Genomic DNA, 23,633 nt, shown 5'->3' with positions numbered 1-23,633 from the left:
ACACAATGTTTGTATAATCTTTCTCCCATACCTCAATCCTCACAGAAATTACCCATATCTCTCAATTCCCTCCTCTAGCTGCCCCTCATGTTACCTGAATAGCCCCTATTACATGTGACACACACATACTGTATTTTATTCCAACGGCCAGGCAGGCTTAGAAACTGTAACAAGATCTTTTGTGTGTGTGTGTGTGTTCTAGGAAATGGATACACTGAGCTTCTTACAGTGAAATTTAGTTTTGTAGAACACAGGGAGGAACAATATTTTCTGGGTAAACTCAGTTATATGCAATGATTTCTATCATTTATGGCTTCTTGGAGGAAGTCAGAGCACTCCCAGGGAGGCAGCTTTTCCTTATGCCACATGAAGAAACACTGCAAGTGGTGTTTACATCCAACATCCCTGAAAATCCTGGGATCCAAAGAGGACAAAAGCAACAATTTCCAGCCTAGCTGAGAGATGGGATCGATAATTTGTTGTTTTAACCTTGAATACTTTTAAATCATTGATTTAATTCCTCTTTCTGAGTTAGAACACTCTGCTAGAAGCACAGTAAGACAATACTTCCCCACCTTCCACGTACGTGTGTAGGCATCCATATGGATGTGTGCATGGAAAACGCCAGCAGCATTTTCAGCTGCCCTTGACCCGAGGGCTCACAGCTTTATAAACTGTCTTGACTTGCAGGTTCTTCGCTAATCTTCTTGCCTGGTTATTTCTCAATTTATTTCCCCATGCTCTTAGTCTTCCCTGCTTCATTCCTTGGTTTTAATTTCCCCTTATCTAATTGTGCTGGTAAGCAGTATTCCTGCCACAATTATCTTCCAAGACATAGTCACTAGGTTTGAAGCTGTCACTTGAATACTTAATAGCTTTTCTGAGATTGCTTCAGCTGTTTCAGACCTCTGAACCTCCCTCTTCTCACCCAGCAGCTCCCACAACTCTGCACAACAGTTGTCTGCTTTTATTTCTGAAATGTTTTTAAATGTGGTTTTAAAAGTCTGGTATTTGTTTTGAAGGCAATCTTTGTATTCTTTCACATCCTTACTAAATTTGCTACAGCTATTCCAGCTATTCTTCCCCTGTAAGTTACATATCTTGTTCATGTGGACTATCTTGACCAGAAACCCAGTCCAGATATAAAAACCTTCAATTTGCTTGAGCTCCTTCCCTTCCATTGTGATTTTCACATCTTGTTCCCTATAAGCAGCCGCAAGTGAACTGTATCTTAAAGCTTTTATAGATTCTAATTCCCATTCTTTAAGTCAGCAAACTTAACTGCTGTATTTATAGTCCTTCACATAAAGCTGAGATTTAAAGGGGCTTTAGAACATACCAGATTACACACACAAACACACTGACCCAGCTTTAGGATCCCTCTATGAACAGGACCTGCTTGGGCTTCCAGTGTCACAAAGAGCCAAGAGCTGGGTCAAACAGCCTTCAAGTGTCTCCTGAAGCTGTTATCTCCAGTGGATCTGAGGGAGAGGCCTGGAGGGATGAGGCTCTGGCACTGCTGAATCAACGTCCTCACCAGCACTCACAAGGTGCTTGAAAGGGGTAAATAGCCCAAACCATTCCCAGGCTAAGGAGGCCGGGCACTGAGCACACACTGACCTGCAGTAGCCGTTTATGATCCTGCCCGACACCACTCTGGTGAGAGCTTTCCAGTGCTTGGCTTCTCCTTCCACTGGAGCTCCCAGTAAGATGACATCTTCAATGATCCCTTGTGAGTCTGTTAAGGTGAAAGCAGAACAGCTCAGATTTACAAGATGGATCAGAAGATATTCTTACATGAAGTGTGTTCAGTTGTGTGCTACAGAAAAACCATTGTTTCAGTGGCTTCAATTTGAAAGACAGGAACACTGGAAAGGAGGATCATAAATACAACTTTGTATACATGTGAAGTGTCCACAGATCACCTGGAGCTAGTAAATGTGAAAAATCAAGATCCTCAGACAGTGCAAAGGACCAGGCTGATGGCAGGAGGGAGAAATGGCCTGGCCTCTGCCCAGGAAGACACTGTTCAAGCAGCAAACCTCTGGAAAAGCTTGGAAACCTCTGGAAAGGTTTCTGCAGGCTCACTGATGTGAGCACAGAGCTTTGAAACAGGTGAAAGGGTCTGAGATCCCACAGAGTGAGCAAATGTTGTGATATGTGAAGCATGAGGAACCCTTCCCACAGCTGATTCTATGAAAAACATGACCTGAACATGCAAGAGAAAATCCCAAATTGTTAATATTGATTTGGAAGTAGCAACAACAGAGGCACTTGCCAATGCACAGTGAAGATCTATCAGACTGATTTCCTTCTGCTGTAACCTGAATGCCCAGGGCCTGATTTGCTGAACAGCAATGTTGACTTTTAAGCATAATAAATCTTCCTCACTTATCAGAGAGCTGCAGCTGGGCAATTTCAGGAGAAATAATGATGGAATGAGAAATATTGGGCAGCTCTGCTACTTCTCCTAAACTGCTGAACAATATATCAGCATCTTCCATAAATCTTTGTAAAGAGAGTTAAATGGAAGACTCATGAGCATAACATTCCAAATCCATGCCCTGCACCTGTGGGAGACCAGGCTCCCCAGACCTGAGCTAAACCCAACATTTGAGGGAGAGGTGCTGCCTGGGTAGACTTTTCAAATGTAAATCACTTAGCTTCCTTTCCCTGAAAGCAGTAAAGGATTGGAGCTGCCTGCAGTGCCTGGATCCTTCTCCATGGTGAAAATCCCGGTGCCTGACAAATCCAAATGAGCTCTCCTGGAATTATTTCTTATTGCAGAGCAAATTTTTCACCAATCAAAGAGAGCAAAGAGCAATTCAGTTTTGTGAGTCTAATCTGTGAGCAATAAAGCCCTGTTCCCTTAATCATGGGCAATCAAAAGGAAACCCAGAGCCTTACTAACGGGAAAGCTCGTTCCAACCAAGGTTCTAAATTCCACGGCCATGGTGTAAGCCAACCGAATAAACAAACAGCTAATTCATCAGGATCCTGAATTTTTAGGCAAGGTGTTGGAAGCTTTTGTTTCTCCAGTCCTTTGTCCAGATTATTGCTTGCTCAGAACAACAAAAAAAAATGTTTAGCCTTGGCTGCAAAATGCTCATTTTCTTTGAATGTTGACAGGATAGAAACCTGGGAACAGATCACTGGCCTGCAGAGCAGCTGAGGCTCGAGATAAATGAAATGTATTTCACAGTTTGTAAATCTTTTAGATTATGAAGAACAATAAAGTCTGCAAAAGCAGTGGAAAAAAATTAATTCATTAACCATTTAACCTCACAGAGAGTGGCTAATGAATAAGGAGTTTTATAAAGGAAAGTTTCCAATCAAGTCCAAGCAGGTGGGAACAGAATGAGAATGCCAGGCCAAAATTAAAACCTGATTAAGATGATTTCTCAGAAAAGGTGTGGAAGGAAGAAGCTGTTCCAGAGACCATAACCAATCCTGGGAGCTGGGCCTTGCTGTGCCTTTGGGATGCAACTCACTGGGAAAGGGAAGGTACCTCAGCACGTTAGTCCTGACTGGACAGAGAAGAGGGCTGGAACTCAGCTCTGGCTGTGTACAGATGTTCCAGGGCAGAGCTGGCAGCAGCACTCCCAACACCTGAGCACAGCAGGGATCCCAGCCCAGCGGGGGTACTGGTCACAGGAGCTGTGATCAGTACCAAACACCCAGTGTGTGACACCTCACTCCTGTCACACACAGCTGGGTTTCAAGGTTCAGGCTCTGGTGGTAACAGCCATTCTCAATTTGCATTCGTTTTCTAAATTGCTAATTATTTATTAAAATGCATGGGAATCACGATGAAGAAATCAGAGCAATGATCTTCCCACGCAGTAACGTGTCTCTGATGGCTCATTTACTCCAGCTTCTGCCATAATGTCATTTTCTGGAAACCTGCTGAGCTCTGGCTCCCAAAGTCATCTGTGATGAAATATCCAAAGGTTATTGCATTGCTTTGCAGAGAAGCATTTGAACAGAGTCTGAGTCCCTGCCGTGGTGTTTCACTGGCCAATCCATCATCTGCTATTTGTCCTCAGAAATGCCACTGCCATCTGGATACAGAGCCCTGCATGACAGGGCCGTGTGATCCTTTCGTGTGAGACATCCAAGTCCAAACCCAAATCAGTCTCAGCTGTCCCAGGTCCCAGCTCCATTCCTTCTGTGGCTTGCTCTGGAATGTGCCTGTGAAGAACGCCTTGGCAATCTGTGCTAAACATGCTGCTTTTCATCTCACAAACAGCTCAGCTTTCAGAACTCAATTAAGGAACTGAAAAATCAGTGTATGGTGGGAGCTGCTCTGATACATCACCATGATACTTGGATTTCTTTGGAGTGGCAGCCAACTTCCAGACCCCTAAGGATTTCCTTCCTAAGCTATGGGCTCGTGTTATTCCAGAGTCTGCAGGCTGAAATAAAAGCCTGGAAATACCTCAGCCCTTGGCATCCTCAGGACACAAAAAGTGTAGATCTAGGGCCAGATTAGGATCTGGGTGCTGGCACCAGTGTAACTCCGTTAGGCTCATTCTGGATTTGATTAGATTTATTTTGAGAACAGAATTCCTGTATTTGAGGACTTCCATTTTAAACCAGAAGTGAAGTTCTGGCACACAGCTGTCAGTGCTGACCTTCTCCATCCTCACTTGACCCACCTACTTGGACTTTACTGGACATTTCCCTTATAAAATTCCCTATTCATGATTTATTGTGAAGCTAAATGGTTAATGAGTTAAATTGCTACGTGGGGGGAAGGCAGGCTGCACACAGTCACTGCTGACTCAACTCCAAGATACAATTTCCATCAACTGATCATAATGATTTTACTCTTCTTTTTTTCCTAAATTAAAAATAGAATCTATTAATAAACAGAACCACAATGGGTAATAAATTGACAGATGGTTTTATACTTGACTTTGGGGGAAAATTACCATGAAAATAGCAGATGACAGTGGCATTTCAGTGACTTAAATGGAAGGCAGGACTCAGGGAATCAGATACGAGAGCTGCAGAGAGCTCCCAAGAAAGGCAAATCCCTCTGCTGGGATCAGGCAGTGTGTGGGCAGCTCCAGACTGATCACAGATGTCACCTTGTTGTTTACAGACCAAAGTGACCCACTGGAACCCCTCAAGTGAAGACAGTGGATTTCATCTGCTCGACTGGGGGAAATGACAGCAGAATTTGACTCCAAAGGCATTTAAACCTCTTTTTTGTTTGTTTTTGTCCTATCCTAAAAGAGCCAAGCTGTGTTCTTCCTCTTGGAAGAAAAATTTCTCCATCAGGAGTAAGGAAAATAAAAGAAAAAAGGTTAGAAGGTGAATTTTACCTTTTTCTTGAGCCATTTCCTGCAGGCAGAAGTAAATGACTCTGGCACCCAGGCTGAAGCCAATCAGTGTGACAGGTCTCTGGCCCTGAGAAAGAAGGAAAGGAAAAAATGCCATCAAATGGTGTTTTCTCTGGAAAGAGAGACTGGGCTTGGGATCCCCAAGAGCCTGAGACACAGAGCACCTGCTTGTGCATCACCTTTGAAATACTGGAGTGATTTGGTTGGTTTCAAAGGGATCAGGTCTCCTCAGAGTCATGCCCAGTTCAATATGGAGAATTCTACATATCCAAGTATTTTGTATGTTTTGATCTTCAGAAAATCAACCGAAAAAAATCTCATGACCAGCAGTTACAACAAAGCAGATGTTTCAAACAGAACCAAAACAGATGCTGTCACTGGTTTGAAATTCCAAATGAAAACCTTCTTCAAGGAACAAAATTTTCCTAGAAATGTTTCAATAAACAGAAGAAGAAGCTGTAACACAAAAATACTGACCACGTCCTGATTTCAGGCTGAGTGACAGCAGCACCATGCGATGGTTATAAAAAATGATGGGGCTTTTAAGCTCTAAGCTTTTATTTTGAATAGCCTAATAAGATTTTCTGTAAGATCAAAGGGAACCTAATCCTAACATCAATGAAAAATGGTGTTTGTAATATGCAGGGAGCAGGTGTGTGATGGACACCCCAGACATCACATTAACTAGTTTTAGATTCTCCAGCACACTGGAATGTGTGTTTTCACAACAGCAAATGCTTAACAGGCAGGAACAAATGCCCCCGAGCAAAACAAAGGGCTTATATGAAATAAAGTTTATTGAGCTTCCTAGGATTGGATTCTCATGAGAAATCAAGTTTGTTCCTCCTCTGCTGTTCCACCTTGCTGGGACACACAGCTCTGGGGCCATGGCTCCCCTTGGGCTCCTCTATAATCAACAGTGACTGGTGTGAGACAAACATGTGGCCAGCAAAAACCAGTGCTGGGCCAGCAAATGATGGCAGGCTCTTGAGGGGCAGAAATGTCTTTTTTCAAGCCTTTTCAGAGAGACTTCCGTCACTTCTGTCAGACAGCAGCCCATTCCCCTTCTCTGCAGGCAAAGCCACGGCTCACTGGGCGTTGGCTGCCACCCACTTTTCTCTCACATTGTTTTGCTGGTGCCTCTTAATGATCAATAAATATTTTTAAAACTCTGTATTCTCCTTTCCTTTTCACCCAACCTCACTTCCTGCTCTCTGACTTCCACTAGGTGAGTGGGCCTGGCTGTGACATGGTTAAGCCACTGATCATGTATGTCCTGGATCTTGTCTTCCTCATTTAGAAAAGCTTTAGGTTAAATGGAACAAATCTCAAGTGGATTTCTCTGATCCACTTGGGACTTCCTCCTTTTCCCCAGTGAGCCAGATATCTGCTGGTCACCTTCATGCAGCACTGAGTTTTTGTTTTATTAATTTTTGTCTCCCATGAAAGATGCCATGTAACCAGCATGACTATCAACCTTCACCCCCTGGGCCAATTCCCTCCCAGCCGTAATTCCTGGATAATTCTGGCTGGTCACCTGCTGTCGGCTGAGCAGGATATGTGCAAGGTGTTTGCCCACTTCAGCAGAGCGATGCAGACACACTCCCCAGGGGTTGTCAATGACACTGGCAACAGTCAGGAGCGATGCTGGCCAAGTCAAGGCTGTCACAATCCCTGCAACACACAGAGGTTTCTTAGAAAACACCAAAATCAAGAGAGTTCACTGAAGTTAAAAGCTAAGCCTAGCAGCTTTTGTCATTTCCAGCTCTTCTTTCCCAATAGCTGTGCTGAGAAATGCTTTGCTGGACTAAAGATAAGAAAGAATCTGATGTTCTGGCATGGGGGGGGTGAGTGTAACCTGTGTGTTTCTGTACAGCAGTAAATGGTGTGATAACATGGAGAAATGAACAGTCACACGTGAAGGAAGGTGTTTCCAGCTGTAACTTTAACAGAATGATGCAATGACACAGCAGCTCAGCAGGAAAGTCCAGGAAAGCACAGCTAAATTACAGGTGTGGTAGAGGTCACTTCTCAGGTCACTTCTGCTGGGCAGTGCCAGCACTGCCTCCTCCAAAACATTCCTTCTTTAGGAAAGATCCTCTAACAGTGAAACTGCCCAAGAGCCACTCATCAGATGTGATACAATTTAGTTTCTTACCTGACAAGACAGTGAATTTTAGGGCTTCTTGAGCCATCATGTTCACAAAACCATTCAGCAGGGAATCCAAGGCATTGCCAAGCTCCATCAAGTACTTGGATTCCCAGGCCAGGCAGTACTGCTCACTTGAGTGCAACATGCTGCTCCACGGGGCTGTGAAGCTCCCTGGGAAAGGTGCAAAGATGGAATTCATGTCTGGAGAACACAATGGCTGATTTTTGGCAAGAGGAGCCCAAGAGAGGATCGGAATAGAACCTGCAGGACACTGGAATATTCTGGCAATGCTATTAATGACAGATCAACACTGAAGGGCAGAGCAGAATTGTCATCTTAATTTATTGAAAGCCTTCCCACACTGTTCCTTCCCCAAACAATGCAGGCAGGTTGAGGCAGCTGCTGATCGAAGTGACACAAGATTCCCACAGTGGACTGTCATATCTGGGGACACATGGATTGGCAGCTACCGGCAACTCCAAAATCACAAAGTGGCAAATTGCATAAAATTCCTGTCCTCAGTTCCTCTGTCTGAAGGAGTGTGTACACACACTACAGACACTGCTGTAAGGAGGAAAATGGATGACAACCCTAGTTTTGCTCTTTAAAACATCCTAGCAGATTGCTAGTTATGGAAGAAGAATGTGTGTCATCTGTTAACTCCCTTTTAAGGGCAAACAGACACAAAAAGGTTCCTGGAGGGACACACTTGCCTCTCTAACCGTGCCTGGGAGCCCTCCAGCCCTGAGGATTTGGACCTCTGGCAAGCAGATGAAGAGAGAAGCCAAAGCCCAGCACTGCAAAGTGAAAGGAACTTCCCTGTGACAGCAAACTGCAGCCTGGCAAGCGACAGGGTGAGACATCCTTCTGTGTTAATGATATCCAGAGTTAATTATGGTGCTTCTCAATGAACTGGCAGCTGTTCAGTCAGGTTGCACATCAGCAGACAGGTGACATATTTTATATGACAAGCTACACTGGAAAATAAAGCACTACAGACCTTTCAAGGTTTCCCCTGTAAGTCACCTCCAGAGTGCTGTGCTTAACAGGATTGACTTGACAGAACTTTCTTGCCAATAAACCTCATTAGCTGGCAGATACAGAGAGAGCAAAACCACACTGTTTTCTGTTAATTCCTGGAGGATAAACATAAGGTCTCGGAGACATTTTGTACTAGTGCTGGCAATCATCTCCCAAACAGACCTTTTCTGGCAAAACCTTCCAACAGTTCCTAACAGAAACAATCCTGCTGCGGCTGCTCCCAGTCCTGCTATCACTACCAACTTAATGCCCTCTTCTTTGCCTCTGTTTGCCTGGGATTGCAGATTGGGCTGCAAAGTCTTATGGTGACAACTGACATGGTTCAGTCACCATGCCATGGAAATGTGGGGCAGACATGCTGCTTTGTGAGCACAAACACAGCCTGAAGTGGGACACAGCCTGAAGTGGGACACGGCCATGGCTCTCTGAGGTCCCCTCTGTTTCCTCATCATGTTCTTACCATATTTGCCAGTGCACAGCCATCCAGTGATTGCTATGGTGATGTAGAGCTGCTTCCCTTCAGTAAGTGGGAGGAATTCAAACTCTTCTATGGCTCCCACACGTTTCTTCATCTTGTATCCTACACACAGCCAGGAAGAAACACACAGCTCAGAGACGGCACAGAAAGGACACATTCTGCTAACAGAGTTCGTTAAGGAATTATTTGGGTAACCTGGAGAGGGTTTTTTTTTCTTTTCAAAACCCTCAGTCAGTCCATGCATTACTTACAGCTTGGTAAGGAGCCAACATGATCCTTCTGAATTTGTTTGATCTGAGGGAATCTAGCCCAGGGGGATTTTTGCTGTAACAGCTGCTTTTCTCCATGGCAGCATCTTTCTAACCCAAAGCAGCAAGTTTGCATGTCCTTCATTAACCACACACCAAATATTCTTTCCCTGTTTGGTCACCAGGGGCTACAGAGTACCTTAATCAGCAGTGACATAAAAATCTCACAGATTACACCTCCAATTGCTTCCCTTGCTCTGCAGAGAGCTCAGTGGGGTCACTAACTGTGCTTTTGCAGACATGATCCTGTACCTCGGTGCCTGAGAATGGTGTGGTCACTCTCTTACCAGTAAGACCAGCTCCTGCTGCTCCAAAAAGGGATGCCATGACAGCAATCCCAGCAGTTGATCCTAAAGCAGCTGCTCCAGCACTCCCGATGATCGTGGCAGCTCCCGCAGCAACCAGAGGGGCAGCCAGGCCTCCTGTCAGACCTGAAGATGCAACAAGAGATATCACCGAACTATTACCCCTTAGAAACCCCAGGCAGGCATTTCCCTGTGCTGGGAGAGTGCTGATACTCCTGCTGGAAGAGCTTTTTGCATGTCCAATAAAGGGACTTCCTGAGACCCTCCCCAGGCCCTGAATCTCTGCCCAAATCCTTTGCCTGACTTCAGTAAAAATGAAGAATCATTTCAAAGTCAAAGGAACGTTGTGTGGTGATCTGGGGTGAGCTGTGCTCTATTTGCTCAGGAAACATTGATCTAATCTCACACTTTCGATTTCAGAGTTGAAGATCTGATCCTCTTGTAACACGAGAGCAAAGAAGGAGAAAACATTTGTAAGGCTGACAACCTCAGTTTAATGCTTCCCCCAGCTAGTGAAGCTACACTGGAATAACTTTTCCAGCTAATTCTTTCATGTTTATTTTTATGGGGCTGAAAATACTTTTCTTGGAGTCAGATCCCTCTCTATCCCTGGTGCTGTGTCCCCAAAATGCCAAGGGCAGCCTCACCAATCACTGTTCCACCCCCAACAGTTGCCAGACCGATCAGCAGGTATCTCTTCAGCTTTTTCCTTCTTTCCTTCTTTTTTCTTGAGACTTCCGCAGTTCTGTGGGGGGACCAGAAGTACGAAAACTAAGGGAAAAGCCTGGTGGATAACACTGCTGCATCAGAATCTGCTTTTATTCTCCTCGGTGTAATTTCCCTCCCAGGAACAGTAAAAAGGAACATGCAGGTGTGGACTGTGACAGCACACTGAGATTTATGAGCATGGATTTAGAGATTTAAATTGAATGGATTAAATGGACCACATATTTAAATTGAAACGATTTAATTGCTGACAAAAGCCAACAGATATTACTTACTCAGAAAACCCTTCCTAATAGGGCTGAAGCTTGTAAAAAAAAAAAAAGAAACAAAAAGTCAAAAGCATTTCATTAACTATATGCTGCCTAAGTGTCCTAAAAAGCCACAAGAAAGCTAAGGAGAAACAGGGAAAAATGTTTGAAATAAAAGGGACTAGGGGTAATTTGTGCTAACAAACAGAGATGCAATTAAACTATTTTCCAGCATCAGTGTTTACTTCAAGCTCCTTTCTAATTGCACATCACAATATAATAATATAATAGGAATTAAACACAATCATCAGTTCATTTGTCTGTGTGCATTTAAGCTGTATTTTAACAAGCTTATCAGAAAGAGGTAAACAAACCTAAAAGGAACAAATACCACTTATTAGCTACTACTTTTGACTTCTCTTTAGTGTCTTTGCTTTTTCTCTTACAAGAAGTGCTTCAATTTCAGAGGAAAGTGGGACAAACAGAGGATACTGGAGTAAGTTGTTTCCAAATGAAGGTTCCTTCTGGCCTGTTTACACAGTTAATCCAGGCCTTGAAACATGACAATTTATCTTGCTTCCAAACTTGGATGTTTTCCCTGTTAATCCTAGCCTAATTTTGGATTTTCATTATCCTTATAATTGCCTAATCCTTCCTGGAACCCCCTAAGCACACTGTAATTTTGATTAAGACAATTTTACACGAGTCCCAAACAATATGCAGCTTTGTGAGGCGCAGCAGGAGGAGAATGGAGCTCAGTGGGTGAAATCCCTGAGTCACTGCACTCACTGGCAGAACTCCCACGGACCTGCACGTCACAGAGATTCTGTCTCCACAGAGACCCTCCAAGAAACCATTGCTCATTACCTTAGGCAGCTGCAAACGTGGTGTCTGCAGAGAACACCACCTCTCCAGTTTCTGCACAACCACAGTCACTTTCTACAGCCCCACGGACAAAGTGGTGTTTGGCTAACAGAGAATCACGGAATCATCGACGTTGGAAAAGATCTCCAGGACCATCGAGTCCAACCTGTGCCCAATCCCTACTTTGTAACCCAGCCCAGAGCACTGAGTGCCATGTCCAGTTGTTCTTTGAGCACCTCCAGGGATGGGCACTCCACTACCTCCCTGGGAAGCCCCTTCCAATGCCTGACAGCCCTTTCCATGAGGAAACTCCTCCTGACTTAACCTGAAGCTCCCCTGGCGCAGCTTGAGGCCGTTTCCTCTCATCCTTTCAAAATGCTCTACTTTGTGCCTTAGTCACCAATCTGAATGCTTGGCTTTGGATAAAATTGCTCCTGGAGCTCTTTACACAAGTGCTGCAGCCGGGCTGTTCATACCTAAGCTGGCAATACCCAGCAATTTCTGTTCTACATGAGGTTCATCAGCTTTTACAGTCACTGCACTGTGTCTGAGAATAATGACAAGAGAGCTGGAACTTGTGTAACCTGGAGTCTGTTGGAATAATGAGCAGCTTGAGTTATGTGGGGAGAAAGAGAGTGGCAGCTAAATCCTGCCTGCCAATGCAGTAAATAAAAGGAGGAGTTTTGCCTGTCACTGCTTCCCTTCTGGAGCTGCCAGCAGCTGCTTCCTAATGGCTCCTCCATTATCATTATCACTGGATTACCAGACTGCTTTTATCCACTGTGGTAATTAACTGCTGCCTCTGGTATTTCTCTACCCTCACTGTATGAGCAACTTCTTGCCTGAACCACAAATTATGTTCAGAGAGATTGTTATGGGGAATTTCAGGTCATTTTCCAATAAGGAAAAGTGGCAGGAGTGCACATTAGCAAGCAAATGTTGTGATGTTTTCCAGTTTCTTACAGAACCGTGTACAGAAGAAAGGTTCACACACCTGCAGGTCAGAACAGGTTTGGTACAAGTAACATGGATCTAAGTGGTTGGAGCGTAATTCTATAGAGGATTGTACATTTAAACTTGCAGATTCTGGGCCTCAATCCAACACACCATCCACAGCAGCAAAGGCAGGAGCAAAACCTCCTTTTAACAAATATCAGTAAAAACACCTGTACAGGAGCTGCCACAGTTGTTTCTGTTCCAAAACCTATTGCTGGTCAAAGCTGGAAGCATCCCAAGCACATGCTGGTGTTCCCAGCCCCAAAATCTGAGGTCAAGGTGGTGATGGGTTTATATTTTGCTTCCTTTCCCCATCGACTCCTGACTTCAAACCAAAGACAGGGTCATGGATTCCCCACAAATCTCAGCCTTGTTTTAGCACAGCAACAACAATGTGTTCACACTGCGGTCTTGGGCTCCTCCCTCCACAAGGATTTTTCTTTTTCCTTTTATCTAATAGACATTTACTCCCACAGCTGCGATTTGGGCAAAGGACAAGGTAGGAATCCCTGGCTCCTTCCACAGCAGACACACAGGAACCCCACTGGCTCGGCAGCAGGGTTTGAAAGCTGTGCTGTTCTTTCGCTGTTATCAGACACAGCTTAAAGGCCCAGCACTGAGTTTGTTTCCACAAACCACAGCAAAACAATCCCCATCAATACCAACCCTTGCTCCTGCACGCCAAACATTTGGCAGTCCATGATCTTTGAGATTATTCTGACTTTTCCTTTTTACAGTGGGCTATAAAGTTAAGCATTATTTGAATAATTAGCTGTAACTAGAAGATACCCATCACATGCTAGACCCCATGGCAACATCTGAGCTGAACCATGGCATGGGTGTTGATTAAAGCCTTTATTAGCATTCAGGGTAATCTCACAACTCATTTGCTGAGCTGACAGATGAAAATATTTCCCTTGAAAGTCCACTACAGACATGTTTACTGCATTAAATATCACTAAACCATCACACAATTCCTGCGCCCGATGAGAAGAATATGAAGATACTACATTTCTTACAGATTCCAAGGATTAATCCTGTATTAATAACAGAATTAGGAGCCAGGTCTGTACATATCTGAAGATTTAGCCTGTTGCTCTCAGAAATCTCCCTTCAATAGGAGTTATCCAGCTGTCTCTTAAAGATGGACAGATCCATAGACAACAAACAGCTGAGGATCCAACCCTGATTATCTGTAGGAACTTGATTCTGCAAGAGGCAGTTCTATCTGAAGGAGACTGGGCCAAGAGACAACAAGATCTTTGTGTTGTGTTTATGTAAAATCTACAATCTCTGAGAGGCAACTGGGAAGAGGAACAGAGGCAGCTCAGTGCAGAACAGCCTTTACCAGTGTGCAAGGCCAGGTCTCAGCTCTGATTTTAAGAATGCTGAGCTTTTCTGCTTGTCAGTGCTGTCAGGGCTCTGCAACCCTAATCAAGCCATAAATGACTACAGTAAGAGCCATGTGGGGAATAATCAGAGACTGGACTTAGGCACAAGTAATTACTGCTAAGCTTTTGAGCACTGGCAGTGTTTTTTGATCCCATAGTCAACCCAAATGTTCTTACTCTGACTCTTCCTCTTTTTGTTCCTTCAGGCTCTCAAGCAGAGATTCCTCCAGAACTTCCAGATCTTCCAAGGGGATTCTCAGCAGCTGGCTGACATGACAGATCAATACCCTGGCTCGAGCATCATAGTATCCTTGAAAGAGAGAAAAGCCCAGGAAATCAGTCTAATCAGTCTGATCACACAATTTGGTTAAGGGGCACAGCACTCAAGGAACATGTCACAGAGCAGCTCCTTCTCCCAGGCCCTCTTTTTCTTCCAGGAACATGAGAAGAGACTGATAAATGGAAAATCCTTCTTCCCTGCGAATAGAGCCACCTCATCAGGTAATGCCTCTGTGGCAGGAAAAGGATCTCAGATCCTTTGGTCTCCATTCACTGTGAATAGAGGCCTGCTGGCAACTTTTCAACAGAGAAATGCTGCAGCAGGACCACTGCTAACTGGAAATATCAAACATGTCTATGTGGGTGGGCACAGCCCACCTCGACTGCACCAGTGCAGGAGGTGGCATTTTGTAAAAATGCAGCTCCATGCAAAAGCCTTATCTTCAACTTATCTTGGTGGCAACAAGAGGCACTCGGGAGTGTAAAGCTACACACCAGCTCCCCCAGCAGCACCACAAACTAATGTTTGCTTTTATACTCCCTACTGGAGATGCAAGAGTGGACAGTGCACTCAGACAACACCAGACAGCAGAACTGACTACTCCTGGGCTTATAAGCAGGTGTTCTTGAAGAAAAGACATCTTAAATGTAATAGATTTTAAATTATTTGTGCCAACTCTTGCTTTTTAATGTGTTTCTCTCATCAGCTTCCTGATGTTTGGCTTTTATAAATGGTTCTTGGTGCACTCTGGGATGAAAACCCAATTGCTTTTCTCAGGGTGGGTGAAGATACCAGCAAGACCCAGATACAAAGAGTGTTTGTGATACCTGTTGCACGTAGATCAAATATGGCATTGGGCAATCTATTAAGTTTGTTTATTTATTACCATAATTACCAAGATACCAAACTAATTCCGTGCCTTTGATGACACTGTTCATCAGGGTTGTGCTTAGTTGAGAAATGAGGACGGGATTTATCTGCACTCCTTCCCGAAATGTGGCACGTCCTGCAAGTCCAGGCAGGTGTGTAACGAGCCCCCTTCTTGTTTCCTGTCTGCTGACACTGCTGGGCTCTTTCCTCACCAGCCTGGCGGGAAGGCAGCGAGGCTTGGAAAGATATTTCTTCTGAATTCCAGCTTCGCAAAATAAGAGGTTTTGCAATAACTGACTTGTCAATTTTCCATTAAAAATAAAGCAAGAACAAAACTTGTTTTGTTCTGCAGTGCAACAGGCTAATCAGCAAGCAGTGAGTTCTTTCCTGGGAGAACATGTTAAAACACAGAGATTCAAAAAATGCAAGTAGTGATAGAATCCAGGCTTCTTTTAGAAATGGACATTCTGTTCAGTAGACAGTCTTTATTTCATTAATTTTATCAGATTAATCCATGTAATGGATTGCAAACCAGAGAATTGTTTTATGTGTAATATAATAGATGAGAAAAATCACATTTATTTATAATGGGCTTCACAGGACACTCTGGAATTTATACCCTGAATATTTTTTTTCTTTTTTTTTTTTAGGCAACCAGCAGAAATTTTTTTAGGCTGAGATTTTCCTAACAGCTTTACTGCCTTCCTAAGGGAAGAGGTCACCTGCTTCCCTGGAAACACTGGAGAAAAACCACCCCACTCCACCACCATTTACACCTGCTTGCCAATGCACGGTGTGTGAAGGTACGGGGTGAAGAGCTGTTCAGTTTTCAGTGGGTATTATTAACCATTCCTAATATAAGAGTTGTTTTTCTTGAAGGGGATGCAGGGAAGGAGTGTGCTGCTTTTGCCAGAGAGGAAGCTGAGATGAAACAGGATAGTACCTTTTTGAGCACTTTAAAGTATCAGATGTAAACTCAACTACATTATTTTTACAAAGAACAAATGCTAAGTAAACTTACCATCTCGAAGAGAGAAGGATAAGAGGTCCTAAAGGGGAAAAAAAAAGAATATTCAATTTAAAACTGATGATGTAGGTCTGGAGGGATCAAAATGGAGGCATAAAAACCCATCAGACTGATTTAATTACTGCAGCAGCTCAGTTCATAAGTGGGAAGCAGAAAGCCACAATTCAGTGAGGCAGCACAGAGCAAAACCAGTCCGAAATTCTCCAGAGGCCAGTCCAAAGGGCTGGACAGAAGTAGGCAACGCTTGGTATATGCTGAGGCATCCCACATTTTTTGTTATTTTGTTTGTCCTGATCTTACACCAGACTTCAAAGTTTGGAGGAACAGGGCTCTAATCCTCCCACTCCAATGCCTTCTGCTCCCCACACAGTCATACCTACTCACATATGCAACATCACTAACAGGTTTAAATGTTCCTCTAATGACCCCTATTTTCCTTGGCATTCTGGGAATTCACAGCTCTAGGCAGTAAGGCTGAACTGGCATGAAGTTCTTTTGGATTAAGCGAGTTAGAAAACTCAGAATTTATGGCCATCTGTCAAGATTGAGGGACTTGACTTCTGTGTTGGCTCTTTACCATAAAAACAACGGAAAAACAAATCAATTAAATAGATGGTTTCTATGGATAAATCCATGAAAAAGAGGCCAGTGTTTTTACAACTGTGTTCTCCTCTTTTATTGCCACTGGACAAATTCTAAGCTCTTTATGTGACTACATTAAGCACCAGCTCAGTTGAGCTGCTTCTCTCTCCTACACGCAAATACAGCACAGCTGAATTTTACAGGGAATCCTTTCAGCCCTCTGGGAACACAAAAAATGCAGCCAAAGATGTAGGAGGCTGCCAAAGAGTTTATGATTATTAGTCCTGTAAGCTCCCAAGCACAATTTGCATCATAAAAACGTCTCTAATCTGAGAGTTCTACACATGAGAAGTGCAGAATGGAGAACAAACCATCCTGAACCAACCAGAAGAGGGACAAACTGCAGACTGTTCCCCAGGCTGACTGGTGGGATGTGGGAATTGGAGACACCAGTCCAGAGGGAGGAATGTAACTGGTTCCCCAAAGCCTGACTACTGGGAGTGCCCAGGGATCAGCTACGTTGGTACCATCACCGCCTCTCTGGGTACAGTTCTGGGGGAAGGGTTGGCACAGAGGAGTCAAAGCCCAGCAGAGGGTGCAGGGCTGGGAGCCTTGAGCAAAAAGCTGACCAAGCAAACGGCCTCCAGTCTAGAATAAGGTGAAGCTTGTGACCTCGTTGCCACAATTTTCCCCGGACTGACGTAAGCAGCCTCTGGAACAGGGTGATGGTTTGTGGACAATAAACTGAGTGAGGCTCAGGGAGCTGGGGATATGACTCAGGTCCTGTCCCATCTGCCCAACATCACCTGTGGCACCTTGTATCAAACCACCCCAAATAAATCCGGCCTAAGTAAGTACATACGTGCATTTCAAAAGTCACAGATGCACGTAGGTAAGCAGGTGATAAACTGGAACAACTGTTTTTATGGCATCCGTGCCAGTTAGCACTCCCAAATTCTCCAGTTTAGGCTGTGCACATACTGCACATGCAGGCAGCTGGAATTCAACCAGCAGTGACTAGATTAGTTCACAACTGGTTTGTTTTTCTCCCTAAGCAGCGGTTGTTATACTGCAGCCTTATTTTGAAGTCAGTGTTTTGAATCTCCCTGAAAACTCTATGACAAAACAACCACCCATATGATTGAGAAGCCCTACAAAGGAAGGGAATCTTTTCCAAGCTTTTTCTGAGTTGATGCAAGTTCAAAACCCATTTCCTTAACAACAGATAGCTCCAAATCCACATTGCAGTGAATGTGTGTAGGAAACCACTGGAAAATGGGCATTCTAAGTATGCTGAGAGCAAAAAACATATTCATAATAAACATTTTCTGTGTTTTATCACCTATCACCACTTCTACACTTCTTTTATTGCATTGCCTTCCCATACCACACCCACAGTCTGCTATGACTACTGTCTTTAAAGGATTCAGTTACCACCATCTGCCTGTGTTAGTCATCTGCAATGAACACAAAGCTAACAATCCATAATCCTCACATGTTCATTGAATTAATGGTGAGCTCACATCTAATCTCCTGACTTCATGGATCATGCCTTCAGCTCCTTTGAGATGAAGGGCCTTCAAAAATGCAGCATTAGCGCCAGCAAGGCCCTGCCACAGAACAAGGCAAGCAATAAAAGCAGATACTTAATAAATAGTAAATATTGCGTCAGCTGCAACTGAATACAAAGGAGCACAAGCACCACAAAGCAAAAGATCAATAAATCATAAAGCTTTGCCCTGTAGCTTGTTTATTTTCAGGTAAGAAGGAAAAACCTGACCTCAGCTTATCACCCATGTTTCCCCAACACCAGTGGTTTTTTCCAGACACACCTCTGCTGCCTTGCTCTACTAAAGTCTTTCATTCTGTCCTTTCTCAGACAAAATCAATCACCTTGCCCATGCAGATGACTGTGCAAGGGATTGATGCGGTAGCATTAGACTGCTAGTTATTCCTCATCTTTGCTTTCAACTGATCAAAGTTGTCCATGGTTTCTGTATTCCACCCAAATCCAGGGCATATCCTCCGTTTCCTGGGTCAGAGCAAAATCCTGTGTGCTCCCGCTGATCCAGAGCCACTTTTGTAAAAGCACAGGGAGCCCTTATGCAGCGTGAGCTCGGAGCAAGCACAAGCTAAATTTCACCTTTAATAAACTCAGCAGCAATGCAGGAAAACCTGCCTCAATGTAGAGAATCTACCCTGAGGCAGAGAGACTGAGGGAAACAATGCAGGAAGCACAACAAGGCAGAAAGAACGAGTGCGGACGTATTGAATTTGAGGAAATAGCATCCAAGAGCCACTTTTATTTTAGAAGATCTTCTCTAAATTATTAATTAAGCTTAAGATCTCTGTTGCTGTCCTTGTAGTGTTGTAGGACCTTGGGCATTGGAACATTCAGAGGTTTGGAGCAGATCCTCTGAGGCAGTTCATGGACTGACAGGAGACAGAAGAAGGTGGCTGAGGAAATGGGAGCTGGTCATGGTGACCAAAGAAGTTCACTGCTCTCTTATCTCCCCTTACACAGCCAAGTTCTCACATCTGTTGCTCTGCTGGGCCATTGCTCAAGGTGAGTGTGTGATAACCCTTAATCAATCAATACAGAGCACTGGCTGCATGCAGGGTGTCTGGCACAGGGTGATACAGCACAGGGTGACAGTGCCCATGTTCTGTGTGGCACCAGCAGCAGCCTAATGCCCTCTTCACCCAAAACAGCGTAACAGGAAGTTGGATGAGCAGAGATCTTCCCCAGAAAAACCAAATGCTGCCAAAATGCTTCACCTCTTTTACCTTTCCATCAGCTTTTACAGCAGAACATTATGGAGCAGTCCCAGTTTTACTTTCTCAGTGAAAGAAAATAAAGCCACAATAATTTCCTTCTGGTCAAAGCTTACTCTGGGAAAATGACTTTGGAAATTGTGCTCCTTGGAGCATGTATGTGGAGGTGGTTTGTATTACACATACAGTGAAGGGGCTTTTAAACAAGTGAAAATCAAGTCTATTGTGTTCAGAGTGTCACTAAAATCTGTACAACACGTGTATGAATGAAAACCATTGCAGTAACACAAAGTAAAAACTTTGTCAGTTCTCTGTTCTGTAGAGCGAAACCATCAAAGTCACAACTCAGCAGACAGTGGCCTTGCCTCGTGTTCATCATTTCCATGAGCTCTTTATGGATAGACTGCCTGTCCCCCCACAGCTGCTTATAAATAGATGCCTATCAGAAATATTGATTTTATTTCCCTGACTGCACAAACAGCACTTCAGCTGCAAACAGACACGACAAACCTCTTTTGCAAAGCAAACAAGGATGAGGGGAGCACATGGACTTACCTGGGTAATGAGAAGTGGATTTTCTTTCAAGATGGGATCCTTCAGCAAAATGTCAGTGAAAGTTTCTGTGCCCTCCCCTCCTAAGCCATCAGCAAAGGCTGTCATGGCAGCTAAGACAGCATCAGGCAGGTCCAGCCACTTCACAAAGCCCTTGATGAATTCTGTCCTGAAAGAGCTGTAAGGCAACAGAAGCAGTTAAGGTTTCACAACTGGGTGTTGCAAGGCTCCACAACTGGGTATTTTTGGAAGCTTTGAGCAGTCCTTGGTTTCAAACATCGGTTCACACAAAAATCAAAGCATCAGGAGTCAGCAGAAGGCGAATTGCTAAACCAACTGGCTAAATAAACAAGGAAACAATCTGAATGGGGCTAGACCTTGCTTCAGAACATGCTTTGATGTCTGCACTGTTAATGGATGTGTTTTGTGCTGAATTGTAAAAGTCTTACAGGTGCAAGAGAGAAAGGATCTTCCACTCCCCCAGCTTCAGAAGACCCCACACAGAGTCTGATACCAGCTCTGGCTGAGCCACCATCCAAAATCCACCTGCCCTGGCCAGCCCTCGCTCCACTTGTACCTTTGCTCGTTTTCAGGGAACAGCCAGGCGAGGGATATGCCACAAAGTGCCGCGTACGCGAATCTCCCCGGTTCACCCAGCTGCCGGCCCAGGAGCACACACGGCTCCTTCTCCCCGCCATGTTCAGCCTCCTTGCGCTGCTCCGAAGCCCAGCCTTTCCACTTCTCTTCCACAGCCATTTTCACCTGCAAGTTCAAGGAGGAAAAAGCAGCAGAAAAAAAACCAACAGCAAACAGTTGGAAACCAGGAAGTGAGGAGACAAATTGTCTTTGTTTTTACTGCCACACTTGCTGCTGGAATTAAGTCAAGTGTGGCCAGGTCCAGCTTGTCTATTGCCCCCAACACACTGGTGTGACCAAAGAAGACACAGGACCAGGACACAGATGAACAGTTCACCAATTCTCAGAAGTTTTGCACGAAATTAGCTGACAATAAATCTTTCAACCTGCAAAAGGAGAAGTCAAGATGCAAAAGGACTGGGCTCCATCCAGTCCCACATTTACTGCAAAAATAACATGAAAATAAAAGCTCTGCACCTGGTGCAGGTACCAGTACGGATGCCTGGGAAATATTTTTCCTCTCTCATCCTCAGCCCAAGTTGCTCCTGTTTGTTTTGCTGATGGCATTAGGGAAACTGAGTCCAGCTGCAGCCTCTGAGAAGGACTTAGATGTGCCCCATGGTCATTGCTGTGCTTTGCTTGTAATATTCCTCCTCTACACAACCTGCCACTGCTTTTTCCCTAAAAATAAGATCCCCACGCCACATGGATCTTGAGCTGGGCCAAGATATTACTTTTTAGAGTGTAGATGTGCACACTTCCAAGTGAAGGGCTTCCAGCTGCTCCCATGACGGTGCCAGCAGCAAACTGAGACCTCAGGCAGAGGTGACAACGGCTCATTTCAAATTCAACCTGGGTAACAACCTGCCCCAGAGCTCACTTCCATCACCTGGAATTTCTGCTCTTTTCCTTAAGATTCATTTGGTTTCTAAGGGGCCCAAATCACCCATTTTATGTTATAGTTCAAATTAAAATGTTTCCTTTCTTCCACATCCTGGCTAAATAGGAATTAGGAGCCCACGACACTCCAAGTGACTCCTAGGTGATGCAGATACCATTTATGGATAGTTTTAGAGCCCTAAAATAAAGAAGTGCAATAGAAGCCACTCTTTTTAAAGCGATTTTATTATCTGCATGCCATCTGTCATGGTCCTCCAGGAAAGGTGTCTTGTCCTGCCTTCCCACTCAGAAACCCTAAATATCCAAACTTCCAGACCAATTTTCCCAGGAATAATCTAATGCTAAAGTTTCAGTAATTTTACTATTATTTGTCATGTCTGCTCACCTCTGGACACATTATGGGAGACAGCACTGAAAATAAAACCCCCTTCCCTGATAGATTTGTTGATTTCTTAACTTGGGCTAATATGAAAAGTGAAACAGCTAAAAAAGATCAATGAGCAATACAACTGTTTATCCTAATTTCCTAATAACATAAAATATGGAGCAATAATGGAGCAACACCACAGTGGTGCCTGGCATGCAACAAATAATTCAGAGTGCTGAGCAGCTAAAATACCCATAGAAAGTTTCTGGAAGACTTTGCTCTGAAGATGCTCAGATCAATGTACTTGCCTCTACAAAGGTATCTTTTCCCTGATAAACACATAGGAAAAAATGGGCTTGGGATTTTCAGACATGCAGCGTAAAAAAAGGGCAACGAGTGATTCACTGAAGAAAATTTGGGCCAAGAAGTTTTGCTGCAAATCCAAGACGCGGGAATTGAGAGTTAAAAACATATTCCAAAAGTTATTTATTCCAAAAGTTTTTAAGTCTTGTGGCAATGGAATTCTCATCTCTGCCTTGAACAGTGTGGTTCAGCATCAACAGCACTGCCATAATCTGAACTGTCACTTAAAAGAGAATTTTTTATCACTTCCAGTTCTCATTTTTCACACAAAGCCCTTTGTTTTCTTGAGAGATGATGTATTTTATACAGCAGCTCACACAATCCTGTTTGGAAAGCAGAAAGATAATTCCCTTGGGGATCTAAAGCTGTACGATACACGTGTTCCCTGCAGCTGAAAGAGGAAACAGAGGCATGGCAGCATCATGTTTGTCCTAAACTATGACAAAAGCGACCAAACCATCATCTCCACAACCCCCACAAGTTAATAAGGCATCTCATTAACTTCAGAGAAGCGGTTGTAGGTATTTATTCAGATGGGGCTGGCCAAAAAGTCCTGTGTAAGGCACAGCAGGGACAGCACAGCCCGACTGTGGTTACGCATCACACACAACACTGTGACTGAGGAAATATTTGGGCAGAAGAGATTTTTTGGGGACCTGCACATGGCTCCAGAGGTGCTGGGAGCACCACAGCCTCTGCTTTTAATTCGTAGATATGAGCTATGAACACAGAATGCTGTTAGTTCAGTGCTGTCTCAATGCAAATACACATGAATGCGATATGGATGGGCCACAGGGATCAGAGCGTGAGGGGACAGGGCCATGGAGAAGCCCAAAGCTTAAGTAGTTGGAAAAGTGAGCGTGTTTAATTCAGTTAATCTTAAGGTTTGCACAGCAGCGGCTGAGACGTCCTCAACAGGAAAGTGGGCAAAGCTGCGGACAGGGAAGAGCACATTAAGAAGCATGAAGGCATCACCTCAGCTGAGGAAGCTGTGAGGTGTCACACCGTCACAGCTGCCCGTGTGCGCTTTTACCACAAGTTTTTCACGTCTGAAGTCTCTGCTGATCCAGCACAGGCACTTATTCACGGAAAGCGGCGCTTCTAGCCACGCTGAGGGGAGGAAGCAGCGCCCAGAGCAAGGGAGCGGCCTGAGGGGAGGGTCCCGCCCGCTCGCCCCTCAGCCCGCGACGCTGCCCCCGCCCAGCCGTCTCCCACCCCCCGGCCCGGCCCCGACCTGCCGCCGGCCCGGCCGAGCACCGCGAACCGGGAACCGAGCACCGCGAACCGGGAACCAAGCACCGACTGCCGCCGCCGGCACCCGCCCCTTCCTGCCCGGCCCGGCCTTGCCGCCGGCACTGCGCCATCGGCGCAGCCAAGTACGTCGGGAGGGTGGGAACTGGGCTGGGCTGAGGGGATGGAGGGGA

General features: G+C 44.6%; 1 protein-coding gene across 4 annotated transcripts in view; it reads right to left on the bottom strand.

Annotated features, from left to right (window-relative positions):
• TMCO4 (transmembrane and coiled-coil domains 4) overlaps positions 1-23,633 on the bottom strand; it is a 43,800-nt gene that overhangs the window by 13,259 nt on the left and 6,908 nt on the right. For 2 of the 4 annotated variants that reach the window (XM_048326671.1, XM_048326673.1), the window contains exons 2-12: positions 20,521-20,705; positions 19,947-20,121; positions 16,029-16,056; positions 14,035-14,167; positions 10,280-10,377; positions 9,615-9,758; positions 9,002-9,121; positions 7,507-7,671; positions 6,886-7,022; positions 5,331-5,415; positions 1,621-1,738 (exon numbers count right to left, since the gene is read on the bottom strand). In XM_048326671.1, coding sequence (XP_048182628.1) covers positions 1,621-1,738; positions 5,331-5,415; positions 6,886-7,022; positions 7,507-7,671; positions 9,002-9,121; positions 9,615-9,758; positions 10,280-10,377; positions 14,035-14,167; positions 16,029-16,056; positions 19,947-20,121; positions 20,521-20,699 — 1,382 coding nt within the window. In that variant the 5' untranslated portion in view covers positions 20,700-20,705. Of the gene's footprint in view, positions 1-1,620; positions 1,739-5,330; positions 5,416-6,885; positions 7,023-7,506; positions 7,672-9,001; positions 9,122-9,614; positions 9,759-10,279; positions 10,378-14,034; positions 14,168-16,028; positions 16,057-19,946; positions 20,122-20,520; positions 20,706-23,184; positions 23,399-23,443; positions 23,607-23,633 lie in introns of those variants that run through there. The other 2 variants (XM_048326675.1, XM_048326672.1) reach the window with 2 other exon arrangements.

Source organism: Corvus hawaiiensis, chromosome 22 (genome assembly GCF_020740725.1).
Source record: "Corvus hawaiiensis isolate bCorHaw1 chromosome 22, bCorHaw1.pri.cur, whole genome shotgun sequence".
Taxonomy (NCBI): Eukaryota; Metazoa; Chordata; class Aves; order Passeriformes; family Corvidae; genus Corvus; species Corvus hawaiiensis.
This window is presented reverse-complemented; position numbering and strand designations above follow the sequence as displayed.